The 20,191-nt window shown below is 45.1% G+C and overlaps 2 protein-coding genes across 2 annotated transcripts; both read right to left on the bottom strand.

The window, feature by feature from the left end:
* Positions 1 to 6,465: 6,465 nt before the first annotated feature.
* On the bottom strand, positions 6,466 to 7,130 carry LOC114790711 (complement C1r-A subcomponent-like). The gene is made up of 2 exons (XM_028981001.1): positions 6,918 to 7,130; positions 6,466 to 6,826 (listed from the first exon to the last, which is right to left on the bottom strand). Exons 1-2 carry the CDS (start codon positions 7,106 to 7,108, stop codon positions 6,466 to 6,468), a joined length of 552 nt encoding a protein of 183 aa, XP_028836834.1. The 5' UTR covers positions 7,109 to 7,130.
* Positions 7,131 to 15,175: 8,045 nt separating this feature from the next.
* LOC114790710 (complement C1r subcomponent-like) lies at positions 15,176 to 17,920 on the bottom strand. Its single transcript, XM_028981000.1, has 6 exons — positions 17,896 to 17,920; positions 17,502 to 17,636; positions 16,657 to 16,836; positions 16,096 to 16,333; positions 15,536 to 15,891; positions 15,176 to 15,192 (listed from the first exon to the last, which is right to left on the bottom strand). The coding sequence occupies exons 1-6, from the start codon at positions 17,918 to 17,920 to the stop codon at positions 15,176 to 15,178; spliced, it is 951 nt and encodes a 316-aa protein (XP_028836833.1).
* Between the last annotated feature and the right edge of the window lie 2,271 nt (positions 17,921 to 20,191).

Below are 20,191 nucleotides of genomic sequence, written 5' to 3'. Positions count from 1 at the left end.
GGTTCAGCAAGGAGCGTGAAGCCCCTGTATCCAGCAGCAGTGGCAGTGGAACACCGTCCAGCCGCACCACGCACGTTTTAAATGGGGGAGATGCTGCAGTAACAGTGAATAGTAGTAGGTGGCGCTGGAGAAGATGGCCTCTGAGGGCGGCCGGATGCGGCTGAACGGCAAACACGAGCGAAATGGTTACGTCTCCCGCATTGTGAGCAGGTTTGGCCATTAGCCGGGCAGTTAGGCGCCCTGGTGTTATGCGTGGAGGATCCGCAGTTTCCACACGGGCGGCGGGTGGACGCGCCGCGGCGAGCGGCATAGTTTACGGGGAGGCCGTGGTCAGGTGTGTCGTCTGGGAGCGCAGGCGGTTGGACGCTAAGCGTGGGCACTGTGGGCTGAAGAGAGGGTACCGGCGCCAGGCGAGATGCTAATTCGGCTGCTGCATCTGAAAAGCCAGTTCCACAGCTTTGGCGAGCGTGAGGTCGTCCGAGGACATAAGTAACTTTTCGCGGATTCTGGGATTGTTTGTATGCTCTGCCAATTGATCCCGAATGAACTCGTCTTCCATTGTTCCGAACTTACAGAAACTCGCCAGCCCCCGCAGGTCCGTCACGTAATGGTGAACCGACTCGCCCGGTTGCTGCCTCCTCTGGCGAAAAACTACGCGCCGCAGGATAACGCTCTGTGGGGCGGCGAAATGCGCGGCCAATTTTGTGACGCCGTCTGCGTACGTTGTGCCGGCTCCCAGGGTCCTGAAGACCCGCTGCCCTTCCGTGCCCAGGTTATGGAGCAGCAAGGCTCGCAGACGCTGGTCTGGAGAATCCGCGAGGCCGACGGCCGTGAGATACGTCGAAAAGGATTCAAACCAGCGGTCCCAGGGCACCGGCGGCTCGCCGGGCAAAGCCAGAAAAGGAGGTGGAGGAGGTAGAAAAAAACTCCATCCTCGTCACCAAATGTTATGTTTGCTGTTTGCGAATAACCACAAAAGGCACACTGCCCATGTGCATATGTAACAATGTCCACGTTTAGCCACATTTCCGTAAAGATAAAAAAGGAACAGTTGCTGGAGCCACAGATAGTCCATTTTATTGTCCAGTGAGCGAACGTTGGAGAGCAGGACAGATGGAAATGCCGGTCGGGCCGGGTTAGCTTTTAGCCTCGCGCTCGACCCAGCACGCTTGCCCCGCTTCTGTTTCTGGAAACAACGCTTTCGCCTCGGCCAGCTGCACCTCGTTGCCTCGGCCAGGCTCCGTAGCGTCTCTGACGGCAGATTTGCCGGAGGAATTGTGCATTTTCTTCCGATTTTGAGCAAAGTGTGTCTGTTGTACGTGATACGCATCATAGTTGATCACAAACAAAGCTAAAAAAACGGACAAGAATCAGTATAAAAACACTGAATTCACTGGAGCGCTTTAGCCGCTGCCTACTCGTGGCGCCAACAACAGTGGCCGGAAAAATAAATACAAATAAAAAGTCCCGCTTGTTGCCATATGATTAGAGAATTACACCTTTATCAGGGAATTCATAACTCTGCGAATTTGCATCGACTTACTGAGTCTAATCAACAACAGTGGCCGGAAAAAACAGTTGGCCAAGTAAGTGCAAGCACATACAAGGATGATTCCGGTAGATGGTGTCTCTTAAGTACAAAGTAGAAAAAAAAACAACAACAAACAACAACAATGTCCAAGGATGCGTGTAAGTGTTATTGTACAAGTTGTGGAATTTGTTTGTATCGTTTATAAATAACTATATCTACTGAATTAAATAGGCAAAAAACGAAATCCTATATACAAAGTGTACATAAAGTGCAGTGTGTTATTAGTTATTATTTGATTTATTATTTGAGATTATAGCACTGTTGAGGTGTTCAGAGAGAAAAACTGTTTAACATAAATATAAATTCTGATCCTAAACATGTTGATCATACAGAACATGAATTTAAACTGTAAACTATTAATTTTAACAGTGCAATTTCCAATCCCTGATCAGTTATTATCAAATTGCACACCGTAGGACATGGTTTTTATGATGTTCAATGTAATACCCATAAATCTTGGTTATTACTGGTTACAGTTTGTTTTGTGAGTTCCTCTATTGTACCAGCCATATCTAAATGCCACATTGTAAGTGACAGTCTTTAGTCCACGTTCATTTTATACCTTGTCGGAGTGGACCTGGATATAGAAATGCCTCAGTTTCTACCAGTGGTGTAGTCTACGTGATACGTTGGTATACACCGTATGCCCACTAGAAAGGCTTATGAATTTCTGTATAACCACTAAAAAGTGGCCGATGTTACGTGGCAATCCATGCGTGTGTTCATTACATTCGCATTCATGGACAAGCGAAACTGTAATTTGTAATTGGCTGGAACGGTGTGGGCGGGAACATATGAAATTCAATCGGGAAGTTAGAGAGTTTAAAAGTTGAGTAAAGTAAGTTATGCTTGGCAGACATTTGACAGTAGAATTTTTGTAGCTCGTGGGAGTCATTAAAATAAGTTTGATCACTTCATTTTTATCTCTTGATTGTAATGGTGTAAAGTGGTTTGCAGTTAATGATTAATTGTACAATATATGTTGAGAATTAGTTAAATCAGATCAGTAGATGCTTCTATTAGGAGAGTTTTAAAATGATACAATTCTGATCATTTTTGTTCACTTGCAGGATGTGAAGTTTGCAGCACCACCAAGTCAACTGGTGTCCTGACAGAAAAGAGGAGTGGGCATCATTCAAAATCCAGTCATCAGGTTCAAGTGAGAACCAAGAAACGGCACTGTCTTCACTCCAGAACAAGATTCGGCGGCATGAGCATTCCAGGGCTCATGAAATAGCTCAGGAGCTCACACAAAAATGTGGACAGGATTTGCTTGGAAGTATGGTGAGGGTTGTATCAGACACTGTGCTGGCCGAGACGGATGCTGTGTTCAGAACAGAATATTATATTGCAAAGATGAACAGACCTTTTACTGATCATGATGATCTCATTGAACTTCAGGAAAAAAATGGTGTGAACTTGGGCACTAGTCTACACTCCAGGTATAGTGGCACAAAAATTGTTGAACATGTTGCAAGGGAAATCAGACAAAAATTGTGAACAGCATTGCACAAACTATCTGTTCTTATTGATGAGGCTACATCTGCCAGTCACAAATCTGCTATGATTGTCAATGTAAAGGCCTCAATTGATGGAGCCACGCGTGAATTTGTATTCCTGGAGTTGGAGAGCCAAACTGCAGAAAGTATAGAGATAGCTTTACTAACTTGTTTGGACACTGCAGGCTTCAGTGAAGAGTGGCTTAAAAAAAACTGGATTGCATTTGTTTCTGATGGAGCTAGTGTTATGTTGGGCAGGAATTCAGGTGTTGCAACCAGGCTGACTGCAAGGTATCCTAACCTTTTCACATGGCACTGTATGAACCATCGACTGGAGCTGGCTGTATCCGATGCAGTAGACAAGGTTGTGTCTGTAAATCATTTTAAAGCTTTCATGGAAAAGATTCGCCAAGGTGCCACTGAGGTGCCACTGAGCAAAGCACCGTCCCCACACACTGCTCCCCGGGCGCCTGTCATGGCTGCCCACTGCTCACGCAGGGTGATGGGATAAATGCAGAGGACAAATTTCACTGTGTGCAGTGTGCTGTTGTGTATCACATGTGACAATCACTTCACTTTCACTTTAAAAGGTCTTCTCTGCTACTGTCAAATGTTAGTCATCTCATGATGATAGATATAAATGGCCCTCCTGTTAATCTTTTTGAGTCTAAGAAGTATGTAACAACGTGGTTACGAAAGCACCACTCTGCAACAGAGACAAGACGACAAGTGAAACCTAAGCATCCCGAGAACAAATTTTATAGATCTACACATTCATTTGGTTCAATATGTATTTGAACAATTAATATATTTCTTTAAATCTTAGTATTTGAACATGTTTTGAATATATGCTGTATCCATGTTTTCAATACAATTCCTGCAGCTCTGTTATGGTTGTTGAACATTTATCCAGTTCAAATACAAGAATCTGAGAATCTTTGCAAAGTTAAAAAATGCAAAAAATAAAATAAATTCTTGACTGCATTGCATGAACCAGTGTACGTTTTTTTCTAAGCACAGTATACCCACTACAAAAATGTAGACTATACCAATGGTTTCTACGGTCCTTTTAGAATAAGTAGATCTTTTTTATTTACATTAAAGCACGGATTCTATTCCTTGCAATGCAGTAGAATTCAGACTTACGGTCGCAAATCCACATCCAAACAAAAGTATCACGTCGAGAATGGAATGAAAAACTGAAGAGTTTCTTAATTTATTAACGCCAGTAAATTATTATTACTTACATGTGAATATTACATGTAAAAATGGTACCAATGTTACAGAGAACACCAAAATGAAAAGAAAGAGAAAAGGTAGAGAAAGAGAACATTCCTTTATACATTTGACCCACAGGAAGTTGTCACAGACCAATCAGAATTAGTTATTTTTGTCCTGTCACTCCCCCGGTGTCCCCCTTCTGTGTAACATCCGTGCCACCTCTGCAACACCAACAGCGGTCGACCTCTCCCATGTATTAGTGTGTGTTCTTCCGGGGCTCACTAGCACCCTGATTAATCCCACCTGTTCTTCATCACAGCTAAGTGGTGGTAATCACGGGTGCTTAGCAGGGTGATGACTTCTGATCTGTGATTGGTTAATTTAGCGGTAATGGGTCTGTCCACTCCTCTTTATAACCAGCCGGTCCCTTTAGTCCTGCATTTGGTCTCCCTCACACAACCGGAGTTCATCGCGGCACCGCATGCTGTCCCTAACGGCAATGACCGTGAACCCCCAAGGTAGGACTGGAACTCTACTCTCCCCTCTGGGCTCGCTACAGCTCCGCCACGCTGAAGCTCCCGGGTCTCCCCTTCTCTCCTGCTCTCTCCGTGTGTGTGTGTGCTTGTGTCCTGCATTCTCTGTGCAGAATTCTCGTATGCTGTGTACCCCAGGCGAAGTAAAGGCGCTCACGCTGTGTACGGAGGGCACGGGTTCAAATCCAGCGCATGGCGATTAAAGCAGACGGGTTTAAGCGAAGGCGGAGACGCCGGTTCGAGGCCTGTGCAAGACAAAGGCGATCTTCGGCTCTCACGCTGAGGGCCTCGCTGAAGATCCTGCAATATGACCTCTAGAGGAGAGGCGTGGTACTACGATCAAGGACATTTCAGTTATTTCATTTCAACTTCCCTGAGTTTCAATAAAATACTCCATTTATCACCAGAGCTAGAGAGGAACGTGACAGTCTGGAGCAGACAAAGAGAGCAGCCAATTCTGAAGCAAATAGCTGATGCTTCGCACCTTTTTGGGGGTATCAAATATAAGTAAAGCAACAAGCTTGAAACAGACTAGCATCAAAGAAACCAGCTTATGACACCCACATTTGTAATTTCATTCTAATCATCCTTAATTGACTGTTGGTGTCTTAAACAAATCACATGGGAGAAAGACAAACAGGCATAACCACATTGTTGGTCTTTATTCTTTCTTCTCTACTTTCACTTACCAATTCCATTTTCTTTTCCTCATACACCCCAGGCTGGGAAAGGCTACAGGCTGAGAAATACTCAGTTTCAATGTCTGCAAACACAACAAGTCCTTTATTTGATTGTCATTGTAAAATGGTCCACAGCACACAGTGACACAAAAAGTGTCTTCTGCTTTTAACTATCACCCTCAGTGGGCAGCTATGACAGGGTCCGTTTTTCTTTACCCGCTAGGCCAACCACTGCCCCTAAGCTCCCATGTTCCCACACTCCCTGGTGGATTGTCTTGTGTGCATATCCCCATATGTATTTTACCTTACTGTTCCATACACCTTGCCTGGGAGTGATTTCCATTCATTTGTATTTGGAGGCTCCCACGCCTGTTTTCATTTTTGTGTTTTGTTTCTGTATTAAATCAATATATTGTGCATTTGTGTCTTGTGCCTACAGTCATAAGACACACAGGCACACACACACGTACACTATTGATCTGAATTGTCTATCCAAAAAATGTTCTAAAATTGTGTAATAATCTTTTTTCATAGAACTGTTATTCATAATGTTGTCCTCCAGACAATATTGTTCCACACCTTAAACAACGTAGTACTCTGTGTAAGGTTCCTGGCAGGACCAGGGCAACACAAGTGCAAAAGCCACAATGAAAGTTTCTCACACTGCATTCATATATCAAATATTGTGTATTGCACGTAAATGCAGTATCCATTATGCCATTCTTTTCATATTTGTGTGACTGTTTAAACTCTTGCTATGACCAAGATACTGTAATGATGTAAGCAAAACAGAATTAGAAACAATATTTTAAATGAATCAAGGATGGTAACCAAATAATTTTATTTGCATATTTGTCAGTGTATCTAGATGTTTTAAATTATTAATAGAATTTCTGAGAAATTATACAAGTTTGACGTTCCTCCTTCATTGCACCATGGCCTTATGAATTTTCCTCAATTGTCTTTTTGACCCAGTCCGTATACTTGTCAACACGGGTGTAAACTCCATATTTTCCTTCTTCACCACACGAGATACCCCAGCTGATAATGCCAGCAGCCCAAAACTGCCCACCGTTCTTCAAAACGAACGCCCCTCCACTGTCACCTTGACAGGAGTCTGCGCCCCCTTCTGGGAACCCCGCACAGAACATGTTGTCTGTAAAAACCGACACATCTTTACTGTGGACTCGCTCTTTGTCTATAAACCGTTGGCACTTCTCCTGATCCACCACTGGCAGCTGAATGTACCGAAGCTGACTGGAGATTGTGTAGTTTTCTGTAATTCCAAAACCTGAAACCAAGCTGTGAATTGAATTTTGTTATTTTTAGAAATTAAAACCTGTGTATTAAAAAACTATGTAAAACTATGTACTATTAGGTAGGATTGTCTTACCCTGGAGTACCAGCATTATAGATAGCATTCTCTGGTGGTAGACACAGCGGCATGACATTGGAATTAAATGTGTAGCGCCTCTTGAGTTTGATCAGTGCGATGTCATGATCGAAGTTTTCTGTGTCTCTTGGGTTGTTGTATGATGGGTGAACATGCAGGGATTCAACTTCAAAATGAGGTAATTCAATCATGTTTTCTAAATCGATGTCTCCAGCATAGACCTAAAAGTAAGTAAAGTGTAAGCAGCCAATGGATTTAATGTAGCATGAAGATCAGTAAAACTCAGTAGACAGAAAAACTGCCTGCTGCAGGGACTGGATAGACGTATGAAATTCATGCTGATGAATGACAGCTATGGTGCAGAATTACTGAACGGTGTGTGATTCAGTTTAAAAACAAGTACCACTTGCCTTAACCTTCTCATTTGATATAAGTTTAGCATCTGACACAAGGTTGCCAGCTGCAGTCAGAATCCAGCGATCTCCAACAACAGCTCCTCCACCTCGTCCACGAGAGAGGATCAACGCCTGCCATGGGAAAGATCTCGCTGGAGCTATCGTCCCTTTCAGGATTCTCGATCGGCCAACAACGGTTACTTCTGGGCGACCACAGACTGGACAGGTCATCCACAATTCAGAAAACATTAATGGAAATTGTGTTATTATGGAAAGCCTTTAGGCTGTTTATAAATGTAGAAGTTATTTCCCACTATGTCCCGCCTCTGCGCTTCAGTTGCCCATCAGCTCGAGGAACCACGCAGAAGAACTCAACCATAGTGAGTATGGGTGAAGCAGAAAGCGCTGGAGGATCGCCTGTGGGGTCTGGGAGTGGGGTTTCAACCCCCAAGTACTGGTTGAGCGGTGTCTTCCTGGTGATACGGGAGACGGGCTTTGGCGAGGAGTGCTGGGGTATGATGTTGAGCACTGGGTGATCGGGGAAACTCGGAAGCAGCAGGGTCTGTCAGTCAGTGGGCAGAGCGTGGACTAGGGCGTCAAGGAAGTGACATGGGCATCAAGCACAGAAGATGTAAACCCCACGAAAACCCCATGGACTGCAATTACACGAACGACAATGAGAGCGAGGACGACGTGAGTTGGTGGGCGGTCGGTGCTGGGATGGCTCTGCCCATCGCACCCGTCGAGAGATCTGTGGGGACCCACGTGACTTCCGATGGTGCGATGACAATGAGAGAGAGAGACGGACAGTGAGGAGGAAGATGATGAAGTGGGGTTAAGCTGGTGGAAGAGGGCAACGGGAAGGCACCAGGCAGCTACTGCGCTGCTGTTGACTGCCTCGTGGGGAATCCGCCTCGCGGGGAATCCGCCTGTCCAGCTCTGATCACGAACATGCCTACCCTCTGCCCGAACATTCCCCAGCAGAACGGCAGCACAGCACCAGCGCCCCCGCCTGCTGCAGAGAACGCCCCACCACCACACCCAGAACTAGACAGGACCCAGTACAGGAAGACCACACGGTGTGGGCCGCAGTCCTGGCTGAGTCTCCTGAGGTCCTGTAGAGCCCAGAGAGGGAGCCAGAAGATCCTCTCTTTTGTCTGTCTGTGTGTGTGTTTTTGTGCATATGTCTTGTGTCTGTATGTCACCCCCCCCACTTCCTCTCTTTGTGTTCACAAGATGGTGTCCAAGCAGCAGAGCAGAACCCCAGGGAGGAAGTTGCTAACCCGACTGCGCCAGTCCAGGGCGAGGTAGACGAGCCCAGAAATACCCCTTTGTCCAGCCAGAGGGGGTGCTCCCAATTTTTTTTGGGGGGGAGGGGTTGTGGTACGGTTTGGGGGCTCCTCATGAGGGGAGGGTTGATGGGGCAGCGACAGAGCTGGGTCCTCTGGTAGCTGATAAGCAGGGTGAACCAGGCATGGGGCTCAAAACACAGCCCTTGGGGGCTCCAGTGCTGAGAGTGATGGAGGCTGAGACATTCCCAATAGTTTGCAAGACATTCTGAGACTATAGAAATCAAACAAGAATTGCTGGTGTCTTCCCCTTGTAAGTCGCTTTGGATAAACCCCACGAAACCCCATGGCATGAGGATCCAGCTGGGACAGGCAGGAAGAGGGCCTGCTTGTCCCAACAGATGCAGAAGTGGCTGAGCGGATGGTCCAGTGAAGCCCCCACACTAGCACCAGGGACGTGCAGCGAGAGGAGCTGCACTGCACAGGGAGGGGAGCTGGTCACACTCGCAGCAGGGTCATGCAGTAAAAGGTCACCGCAGGGTCCGGGACTGCCTCCCGCATGTGCAGCTGGTCACCGTTGTTGTGTGTGTGCGGGGATGAGTAAAGTAAAGTGAAGTGATTGTCACATGTGATACACAGCACACAGTGCACACAGTGAAATTTGTCCTCTGCATTTAACCATCACTCTGAGTGAGCAGCCATGGGCAGCCATGACAGGCGCCCGGGGAGCAGTGTGTGGCGACGGTGCTTTGCTCAGTGGCACCTCAGTGGTACCTTGGCGGATTGGGATTCGAACCGGCAACCTTCTGATTACGGGGCCGCTTCCTTAACCTCTAGGCCACCACTGCCCCATGATGAGCTCCAGCAGGTGAGTGTGTGAGAATTTATCAGTGTCATCTTGCTAATGAAGATGCAAGGCAATATATCTCTGTTGCTTTGGCACCTTTACTTTACTTTCATTTACTTTACTTTACTTTGCAGACACTTTTATCCAAAGCGACTTACAAGAGGAAGACACCAGCAATTCTCATTTGATTTCTATAGATTTTGAGTCTCAGAATGTCTTGCAAACTATTGGGAATGTCTCAGCCTCCATCACTCTCAGCACTGGAGCCCCCCAGGGCTGTGTTTTGAGCCCCCTGCTATACTCCCTGTACACATATGACTGTACTGTCACTACTAACTCCACCACCATCATCAAGTTTGCTGACGACACCATCGTGGTGGGCCTGATCTCTGAGAATGACGAGACAGCCTACCTGGGGGAGGTTGGAAATCTGGAGAATTGGTGCCAGAGGAACAATCTCCACCTGAACGTCAGCAAGACAAAGGAGTTACCTGACCCCTATCATCAACAGGAGCTCAGTGGAGAGAGTGGACAGCTTCCGTTACCTCAGTGTTCACATCATGCAGGACCTGTCATGGTCCTGTCACATCAACATTGTGGTGAAAAAGGCCCGGCAGCGTCTCTCCACCTCAGATGCCTGAGAGACTTCAGACTGCCCTCCAAGGCTCCAAGGTGCTCAGGAACTTCTACTCCTGCACCATAGAGAGCATCTCAACCTGGTTTTGGAACAGAACCATGCAGGACAGGCGAGCCCTACAGTGGGTGGTTCGATCAGCCGAATACATCATCTGTACCAAGCTCCCTGACCTTCAATCCATCTACAGCAAACGGTGCTGCACCAGGGCCAGGAAGATAGTGAAGGACCTCAGCCAGCCCAACAATGGACTCTTCTCTTTGCTGTGATCAGGGTAGCACTTTCGCTCCCTGAAGTCCAACACAGAGAGAATGAGGAAGAGCTTCTTCCTGCAGGTTATCCGAGCTCTAAACAACCACATTAGTACATAGAACTCCAATACACTCCAGCACTTTCACTTTCAATCACTCTGGACCCTTTGCACAAAATCATTTTGCACAAAATCTTTGCGCTTTTTTCTCTTTGCACAATCTCTGCTCTCTTTACTCTTTTTTTTTTTTTTTTTATCTTATACATTGCCTTTCACTCATTTGCACACCTTCACCCTACCTGTTACACATTTTCTGTTAAAGACATAAAAGTGTATTTTACGTCTTTTACAAAGGGGGCATGACACCCCACTTGCGGGACCCCTGGGACGTCAAGGAACCCTGTCCAACATTTGGCAGACATTCTGGTGGCCAGGTCTGGCTACGAATGTACAGTGCCTGTCACTGCCTGTTCCTCCTGTGCAGCACATAAGATCGACAACCAGAGGCCTTCTCCTCCCTCTACCTCATCCCCATCGCCCCTGGTCCCATGTATCTATGGATTTTGTCACAGACCTGCCACGAGCCAACATGACCACCATAATGGTCCTTGTTGACCAGTTCTCAAAAATGGCCGGTTCGTGGCTCTTCCCGTCCTTCCTCAAATTGGCCTCCAAGAAGTGGTACGGCAGATTGGGCTCCCAGAGGACCTTCTCTCTGACCGCACCCAATTCATCGCCCGGTTCTGGCGCCACTTCTGGGGACAACCGGGGGTGTCGGTCAGCTTGTCGTCCAGACTGAGAGGATCGACCAAGATGTGGAGACATACCTCCGGTGCTACTGCTCGGCCAGACCCACCTCCTGGTCCCAACACCTCCTCTTGGCGGAACTTGTGCGAAACCAGCACCGGTCCTCAGACAGCGCTCTCCCTTTGAGGTGGTCACCGGCCTCCGGCCCACCTGGTTCCCCACGGCCACGGCAGAGGGACCGATGCCGATGCTCAACAGCTGACTCCGCCAACTTCACCGGTTCTGGTTCCAGGTCCACCGCACAGATGCTCGTATGAATCGACAGGCTGACTGATGTCGCCGACCTGCCTTACTATACCACCCTGGGGACAGAGTTTGGGTCTCCACCTGAAGCCTACCTATGCCATCCAATCCCTCAAAACCAGGACCCCGCTTCATTGGACCCTTCCGAGTGACCTGTCACATCAACCCTGTGGCGTATCAGGTGGCCATTTCCCGCACTCTGGGCCGCAAGGCTTACCCGCCCCCTCTGCAACCCCCCTGTCTCTACCGCCGTAGATGGTTCTCTGGCCTACACGGTCCGTCCCCTCCTGGATGTACGTCGGCGAGTCCGCGGCCTGGAATATTTGGTGGACTGGGAGGGCTACGGGTCCTGGGTTCCCCAACGGGATATCCTGGATCCAGTCCTGCTCCTGGATTTCCATGACTGCCACCCTGATCTGCCGGGCCCTTTAGGTGCCGGGCCTAGGAGGGGGGGCTCTGTCATGGGCAACACACCTCTAGCCCACCAGAGAGCGTCAGACCAGCCAGGGAGACAGCGACCCGGAAGCGGAAATGAGAGCAGGCATCGCTGAGTATAAAAGTCAGGTGACCCCGAGGAGACGCTGCCCGCTCTTTCTGTGAAATTATTCCCCAAAGACGCTAGCTTACTTTCCCACGCCCAAATAACTCGACTCATTGACCACGACCTTTGCCTGCCCCCGACTTCGAGAATTGGCTGCCCCTCTGGAGACGACGATTGCATTCCGGATAGAAGCTCCTGGCCACGACTTTTGCCCGTCCCTGACCTTGGGCCTGCCTGACCCATGTGGGAAAATGTGAATTCATGCTCCCCTTTACCTTCCTGCCGCCCAAGACATCCTTGCAGCCCATGCTCCCAAACTATCCTTAAACCTGCCGTCTTCCTGTTCTCCTCTGCCCCGGAGCTTCCTACAGATCCAGAACTCCCTCCCCGCCGCGTCCACTGCTTCCTTCCCGTCCTCAGTCACCACCAGTCTCCCCCTCACAGACCAAATACGTCCGGCCCTCTTCCCCTGCTCGTCCAGTGTTCTCTCCCTGTATGACGGCTTGTCATACAGGTGGATTATAATATAAAGAGGTTAATGTCATGTCAACCGCGCATCCAGCTCTTCTGCATGAGTTTTAAAAGACACCAATAAATTTGTTGGCCTCTTGATTATACGGTGTGTCCTCACACTTTTGCCGACTGTACTCCTGCACGGCTGCATGGCGCAACTTCCTACTTCTACGTGACCTCTCCCACGCTCCAAACCCTGCGATTGTGCCCATCATGCCCTGCATCACTGGCATGTTCCCTGAATATGCAGTGATATTTGCCAAGGAAATGTCCCATTTGACTTTGGTTCATGACTGCTACATACTGACACACACACGCACACACAGACTTATACATTTTTAAAAAAATCTTTTTGAAAGAATATTCTTGTGTTTAGCAACAATATTATTTATTTCACACTCTATACTTACCAGGGACACACAAGGGAAGGATGTCATTGTTGTTACTGTCTTTCCACTTCCCATCTGATGCGCAGGTAAATGTCACTGCAACTCAAAATTATTAATTCTATATTCAGTCTAGCATTTAAAGAGAAAGCTGGAAAAAACACATATGGCACTTCATTAATGTTCCATCATCTCTTACCCTTTTTTTGACCTGGAAAAGTGTAATACGGCTCATTACAGTGATACTCAATGACCGATAGATACTGATTTTTAGAATAAGAGAGAAACGTCACATTCCCATTCAGTATAACTCCAGGCTCTCCACAGTCAACATCTATAACAGGGAGCAGAATAAAACACAGCAGGGACATTATAATATCTTATTTTTCAACAGAAAAGCAGTTTACTTGATTAAGTTTAGAACAGCATATAGAACTAGAAAACTAGAACATCTTGTTTTCTAAAAATGCGGCATTCTACTGCCTTTTCCAACAATATCACATTATGATATTAATGATGGTTTTGTTGGCCACAAAGTCTGAGATCTACATAAACTAGGGGATTATAGTAAAAGTTGGTGTATGTAAGAGTCCCATTTGTAAATACTTACATTTTCCCTCCATTATGTCATTTATCCATCCTGAATACTGAGCGACACGGGTGTAGACTCCATACTTGCCAGCTTCACCACAATCAACGCCCCAACTAACAATCCCTGCTGCCCAAAACTGGTTGTTATTTTCTAGAGCAAATGCACCTCCACCGTCTCCACTACAGGAGTCTCTGCCTCCTTCAGGAAATCCAGCACAGAACATATTCTCAGTAAATTTAAAATCCTCAGATGTCTCATTTGTTAATTTTTCAATAGACTTCCTGCATACGTCATCCTTTACTAGAGGCACTCGAACAAATTTGAGGTTTGTGGGAAATTTTGTCTCTGTCATTCCAAATCCAGATACCAACCTAAGAGAAAGGCAACGAAAACTTTTATTCTTAGCAAAAAATAATAATAAATCCTAAAACACTAATTTTATTAAATGATTCTACAGTATTTTAAAGATATATAATGATTGTACTGTATATACTGATTGTAAGTCGCTCTGGATAAGGTAAATACTGTAAATGTAAATGTAATGCAGCAAGTCCGTTCTCACCCATACGTATCTGGGATGTACTGATGATCACGTGATGGTAGACAAAGTGGCATTATGTTAGTGTTGAACGTGATGTGCTGTTTGAGTTTAATTAAGGCAATGTCATGGTTGAAGTTTCTGTCTTTAGGATTGTTGTACAAAGGATGGACATGAAGAGACTCCACTTGGAAAGGAGGTGACTCCAACATTTTTAGAATGTTGTTGTGCCCAACGTAAATCTGAAACGACATGATCATCTCTTCATGAGCATTACCAGTTAAAACAGCCTGACAATTATAACTACTGGCCAGTGGTGGCCTAGCAGGTAAGGAAATGGACCCGTAATCAGAAGGTTGCCAGTTTGAGTCCTGAACCGCAAAGGTGCCACTGAGGTTCCACCGAGCAAAGTACCGTCCCCCACACACTGTTCCCCGGGCGCCTATCATGACTGCCCACTGTTCACTAACAGTGATGGGTTAAAATCAGTGGACACATTTCGTTGTGTGCACTGTGTGCTGTGCTGTGTTTGACAATCACTTCAATTTTTTCACATTCAACTGAAACAATAATGGAAAATTCACTACCCACCCTGACATGTTCCGGCAATACTGCATTCAAGCCATGAGCTGCAGTGAGGATCCATCTGCTCCCAATCACTGCTGCTCCCCCTCGACCATATTGGACAGTCAGGAAAACCTGCCATGGTATGGAACCAGGAGCAGCCCACTGACCTCCAATAATCCTCCGGTGAACACTAGTTGTCACTGTGGGACGTCCACATACTGTACTCACAAACAAACACAGAATCCCACAGTAAGCTCTGCCGTGTGATGAATAACTCAACGTCTTTTTCCATAATCCCTGAATATGCAGTGATATTTGCCAAGGAAATGTCCCATTTGACTTTGGTTCATGACTGCTACATACTGACACACACACGCACGCACAGACTTATATATTTTTGTGAATATTCTTGTGTTTAGCAACAATATTATTTATTTCACACTCTATACTTACCAGGCACACACAAGGGAAGGATGTCATTGTTGTTACTGTCTTTCCACTTCCCGTCTGATGCGCAGGTAAATGTCACTGCAACTCAAAATTATTAATTCTATATTCAGCTGGAAAAAAACACATATGGCACTTCATTAATGTTCCATCATCTCTTACCCTTTTTTTGACCTGGAAAAGTGTAATACGGCTCATTACAGTGATACTCAATGACCGATAGATACTGTTTTTTAGAAAAAGAGAGAAACGTCACATTCCCATTCAGTATAACTCCAGGCTCTCCACAGTCAACATCTATAACAGGGAGCAGAATAAAACAGAGCAGGGACATTATAATATCTTATTTTTCTACAGAAAAGCAGTTTACTTGATTAAGTTTAGAACAGCATATAGAACTATAACATTTTATTTTCTAAAAATGCGTATTTCTTCTACTTTTTACTGTTTTTAATGAAATTTCTCCATATTAATGATGGTTTTGTTGGCCACAAAGTCTGAGATCTACATAAACTAGGGGATTATAGTAAAAGTTGGTGTATGTAATAGTCCAATTTGTAAAAACTTACATTTTCCCTCCATTATGTCATTTATCCATCCTGAATACTGAGCGACACGGGTGTAGACTCCATACTTGCCAGCTTCACCACAATTAACGCCCCAACTAACAATCCCTGCTGCCCAAAACTGGTTGTTATTTTCTAGAGCAAATGCACCTCCACCGTCTCCACTACAGGAGTCTCTGCCTCCTTCAGGAAATCCAGCACAGAACATATTCTCAGTAAATTTAAAATCCTCAGATGTCTCATTTGTTATTTTTTCAATAGACTTCCTGCATACGTCATCCTTTACTAGAGGCACTCGAACAAATCTGAGCTTTGTGGGTATTTTTTTGTCCTCTGTCATTCCAAATCCAGATACCAACCTAAGAGAAAGGCAACGACACTTTTATTCTTAGGAAAAAATAATAATAAATCCTAAAACACTAATTTTATTAAATGATTCTACAGTATTTTAAAGATATATACTGATTGTACTGTATATACTGATTGTAAGTCGCTCTGGATAAGGTAAATACTGTCTGGTAAATACTGTAAATGTAAATGTAATGCAGCAAGTCCGTTCTCACCCATACGTATCTGGGATGTACTGATGATCACGTGATGGTAGACAAAGTGGCATTATGTTAGTGTTGAACGTGATGTGCTGTTTGAGTTTAATTAAGGCAATGTCATGGTTGTAGTTTCTCTCTTTAGGATTGTTGTACAAAGGATGGACATGAAGAGACTCCACTTGGAAAGGAGGTGACTCCAACATTTTTAGAATGTCGTTGTCCCCAACGTAAATCTGAAATGACAGGTTCATCTCTTCATGAGCATTACCAGTTAAAACAGCCTGACAATTATAACTACTGGCCAGTGGTGGCCTAGCGGGTAAGGAAATGGACCCGTAATCAGAAGGTTGCCGGTTTGAGTCCTGAACCGCAAGGGTGCCATTGAGGTTCCACTGAGCAAAGCACCGTCCCCACACACTGCTCCCTGGGCGCCTGTCATGGCTGCCCACTGCTCACTAACAGTGATGGGTTAAAATAAAGGACACATTTCGTTGTGTGCACCGTGTGCTGTGCTGTGTTTGACAATCACTTCAATTTTTTCACATTCAACTGAAACAATAATGGAAAATTCACTACCCACCCTCACATGTTCCGGCAATACATCATTCAAGATATGAGCTGCAGTGAGGATCCATCTGCTCCCAATCACTGCTGCTCCCCCTCGACCATATGGGACAGTCAGGAAAACCTGCCATGGTATGGAACCAGGAGCAGCCCACTGACCTCCAATAATCCTCCGGTGAACCCTATTTGTCACTGTGGGACGTCCACATACTGTACTCACAAACAAACACAGAATCCCACAGTAAGCTCTGCCGTGTGATGAATAACTCAACGTCTTTTTCCATGTTCCCTGAATATGCAGTGATATTTGCCAAGGAAATGTCCCATTTACGGGCAGTGGTGACCTAGCGGTTAAGGAAGCGGCCCCGTAATCAGAAGGTTGCCGGTTCGAATCCCGATCTGCCAAGGAGCCACTGAGGTGCCACTGAGCAAAGCACCGTCCCCACACACTGCTCCCCGGGTGCCTGGCATGGCTGCCCACTGCTCACTCAGGGTGATGGGTTAAATGCAGAGGACAAATTTCACTCTGTGCACTGTGTGCTGTGCTGCTGTGTATCACATGTGACAATCACTTAACTTTATTTTGACTTTGGTTCATGACTGCTACATACTGACACACACACGCACACACAGACTTATATATTTTTGTGAATATTCTTGTGTTTAGCAACAATATTATTTATTTCACACTCTATACTTACCAGGCACACACAAGGGAAGGATGTCATTGTTGTTACTGTCTTTCCACTTCCCGTCTGATGCGCAGGTAAATGTCACTGCAACTCAAAATTATTAATTCTATATTCAGCTGGAAAAAAACACATATGGCACTTCATTAATGTTCCATCATCTCTTACCCTTTTTTTGACCTGGAAAAGTGTAATACGGCTCATTACAGTGATACTCAATGACCGATAGATACTGTTTTTTAGAATAAGAGAGAAACGTCACATTCCCATTCAGTATAACTCCAGGCTCTCCACAGTCAACATCTATAACAGGGAGCAGAATAAAACAGAGCAGGGACATTATAATATCTTATTTTTCAACAGAAAAGCAGTTTACTTGCGGATTTCTTCTACTTTTTACTGTTTTTAATGAAATTTCTCCATATTAATGATGGTTTTGTTGCCCACAAAGTCTGAGATCTACATAAACTAGGGGATTATAGTAAAAGTTGGTGTATGTAATAGTCCCATTTGTAAATACTTACATTTTCCCTCCATTATGTCATTTATCCATCCTGAATACTGAGCGACACGGGTGTAGACTCCATACTTGCCAGCTTCACCACAATTAATGCCCCAACTAACAATCCCTGCTGCCCAAAACTGGTTGTTATTTTCTAGAGCAAATGCACCTCCACTGTCTCCACTACAGGAGTCTCTGCCTCCTTCAGGAAATCCAGCACAGAACATATTCTCAGTAAATTTAAAATCCTCAGATGTCTCATTTGTTATTTTTTCAATAGACTTCCTGCATACGTCATCCTTTACTAGAGGCACTCGAACAAATCTGAGCTTCGTGGGTATTTTTGTCTCTGTCATTCCAAATCCAGATACCAACCTAAGAGAAAGGCAACAAAAACTTTTATTCTTAGCAAAAAATAATAATAAAACCTAAAACTCTCATTTTATTAAATGATTCTACAGTATTTTAAAGATATATACTGATTGTACTGTATATACTGATTTTAAGTCGCTCTGGATAAGGTAAATACTGTCTGGTAAATACTGTAAATGTAAATGTAATGCAGCAAGTCCGTTCTCACCCATACGTATCTGGGATGTACTGATGATCACGTGATGGTAGACAAAGTGGCTTTATGTTAGTGTTGAACGTGATGTGCTGTTTGAGTTTAATTAAGGCAATGTCATGGTTGTAGTTTCTTTCTTTAGGATTGTTGTACAAAGGATGGACATGAAGAGACTCCACTTGGAAAGGAGGTGACCCCAACATTTTTAGAATGTCGTTGTCCCCAACGTAAATCTGAAACGACAGGTTCATCTCTTCATGAGCATTACCAGTTAAAACAGCCTGACAATTATAACTACTGGCCAGTGGTGGCCTAGCAGGTAAGGAAATGGACCCGTAATCAGAAGGTTGCCGGTTTGAGTCTTGAACCGCAAAGGTGCATATTCCACCGAGGTTCCACCGAGCAAAGTACCATCCCCACACACTGCTCCCCGGGCGCCTGTCATGGCTGCCTACTGCTCACTAACAGTGATGGGTTAAAATAAAGGACACATTTCGTTGTGTCTCTGTGTGCTGTGCTGTGTTTGACAATCACTTCAATTTTTTCACTTTCAACTGAAACAATAATGGAAAATTCACTACCCACCCTGACATGTTCCGGCAATACATCATTCAAGCAATGAGCTGCAGTGAGGATCCATCTGCTCCCAATCACTGCTGCTCCCCCTCGACCATATGGGACAGTCAGTAAAACCTGCCATGGTATGGAACCAGGAGTAGCCCACTGACCTCCAATAATCCTCTGGTGAACACTAGTTGTCACTGTGGGACGTCCACATACTGTACTCACAAACAAACACAGAATCCCACAGTAAGCTCTGCCGTGTGATGAATAACTCACCGTCTTCATTTCACTGTGAAATATGTCTAAGAATTGTGCTTGATTTTAATGAACAAAGAAATCAACAATTAAAAAATGCATTTACATTTACAATGTGGTAGTAGCCTAGTGGGTAACACACTCACCTATGAACCAAAAAGACCCAGGTTCAAATCCTGCTTACTACCATTGTGTCCCTGAGCAAGACACTTAACCCTAATTTGCTCCAGGGGGACTGTCCCTGTAACTACTGATTGTAAGTCGCTCTGGATAAGGGTGTCTGATAAATGCCATAAATGTAAATGTACCTGGGGAACATGAGGGAGGAACGCCAATATTCTGGATGTCCCTCCACTTTCCGTCTGCAGCACAGGTGTAAGATGCTAAAACGGCAAAGGGACAGTATGACAAACACCCAGGGTGTCATGACTGAGGGTTGGCTCAAGGCACACATGCACAACTTAGTAAATGCATTACTGAAAAACATACACAAAATAGGAACAATGGCCAAAAACAGAGGTATTCACAGTCAGGGAAAATATTTCAACTTTTTGAAATGATCAGTCAGGTAGGTTAATATGTGAACGTGAGCCGCGAAACCCCACGAATGTTGACTTTTGTGTTGAATTGGGGAAGAGTTGAGAGGTGAGGAGACAAACAGGATGATTCTTACTTGGTTGAGGTGGACAAAGAGTCAAGTTGAGTTGACAAATTCCAATCAATGACTGAACAGCTGGCCATCTTGCCAATTTATGGGAGTCACGTTACCTCATCTCCGTGTTGTCACGTGGATGGACTCACGTGACAGAGTCTATCATTTCAGTGGTTGGTTTATTTGAGCATTGAGAGACCAACAGTAACAAAAAATCCAGAAAATGCATTTCACAGTAGAGAAAAAATAATTTGCATTTTCATAAATGAAGTAACATTTAGTACTGAAATTAAATAATCTTTTGTGAAAATGTCTTGTAT

The sequence above is a fragment of the Denticeps clupeoides genome, chromosome 5, assembly GCF_900700375.1.
Source record: "Denticeps clupeoides chromosome 5, fDenClu1.1, whole genome shotgun sequence".
Taxonomy (NCBI): domain Eukaryota; kingdom Metazoa; phylum Chordata; class Actinopteri; order Clupeiformes; family Denticipitidae; genus Denticeps; species Denticeps clupeoides.
This window is presented reverse-complemented; position numbering and strand designations above follow the sequence as displayed.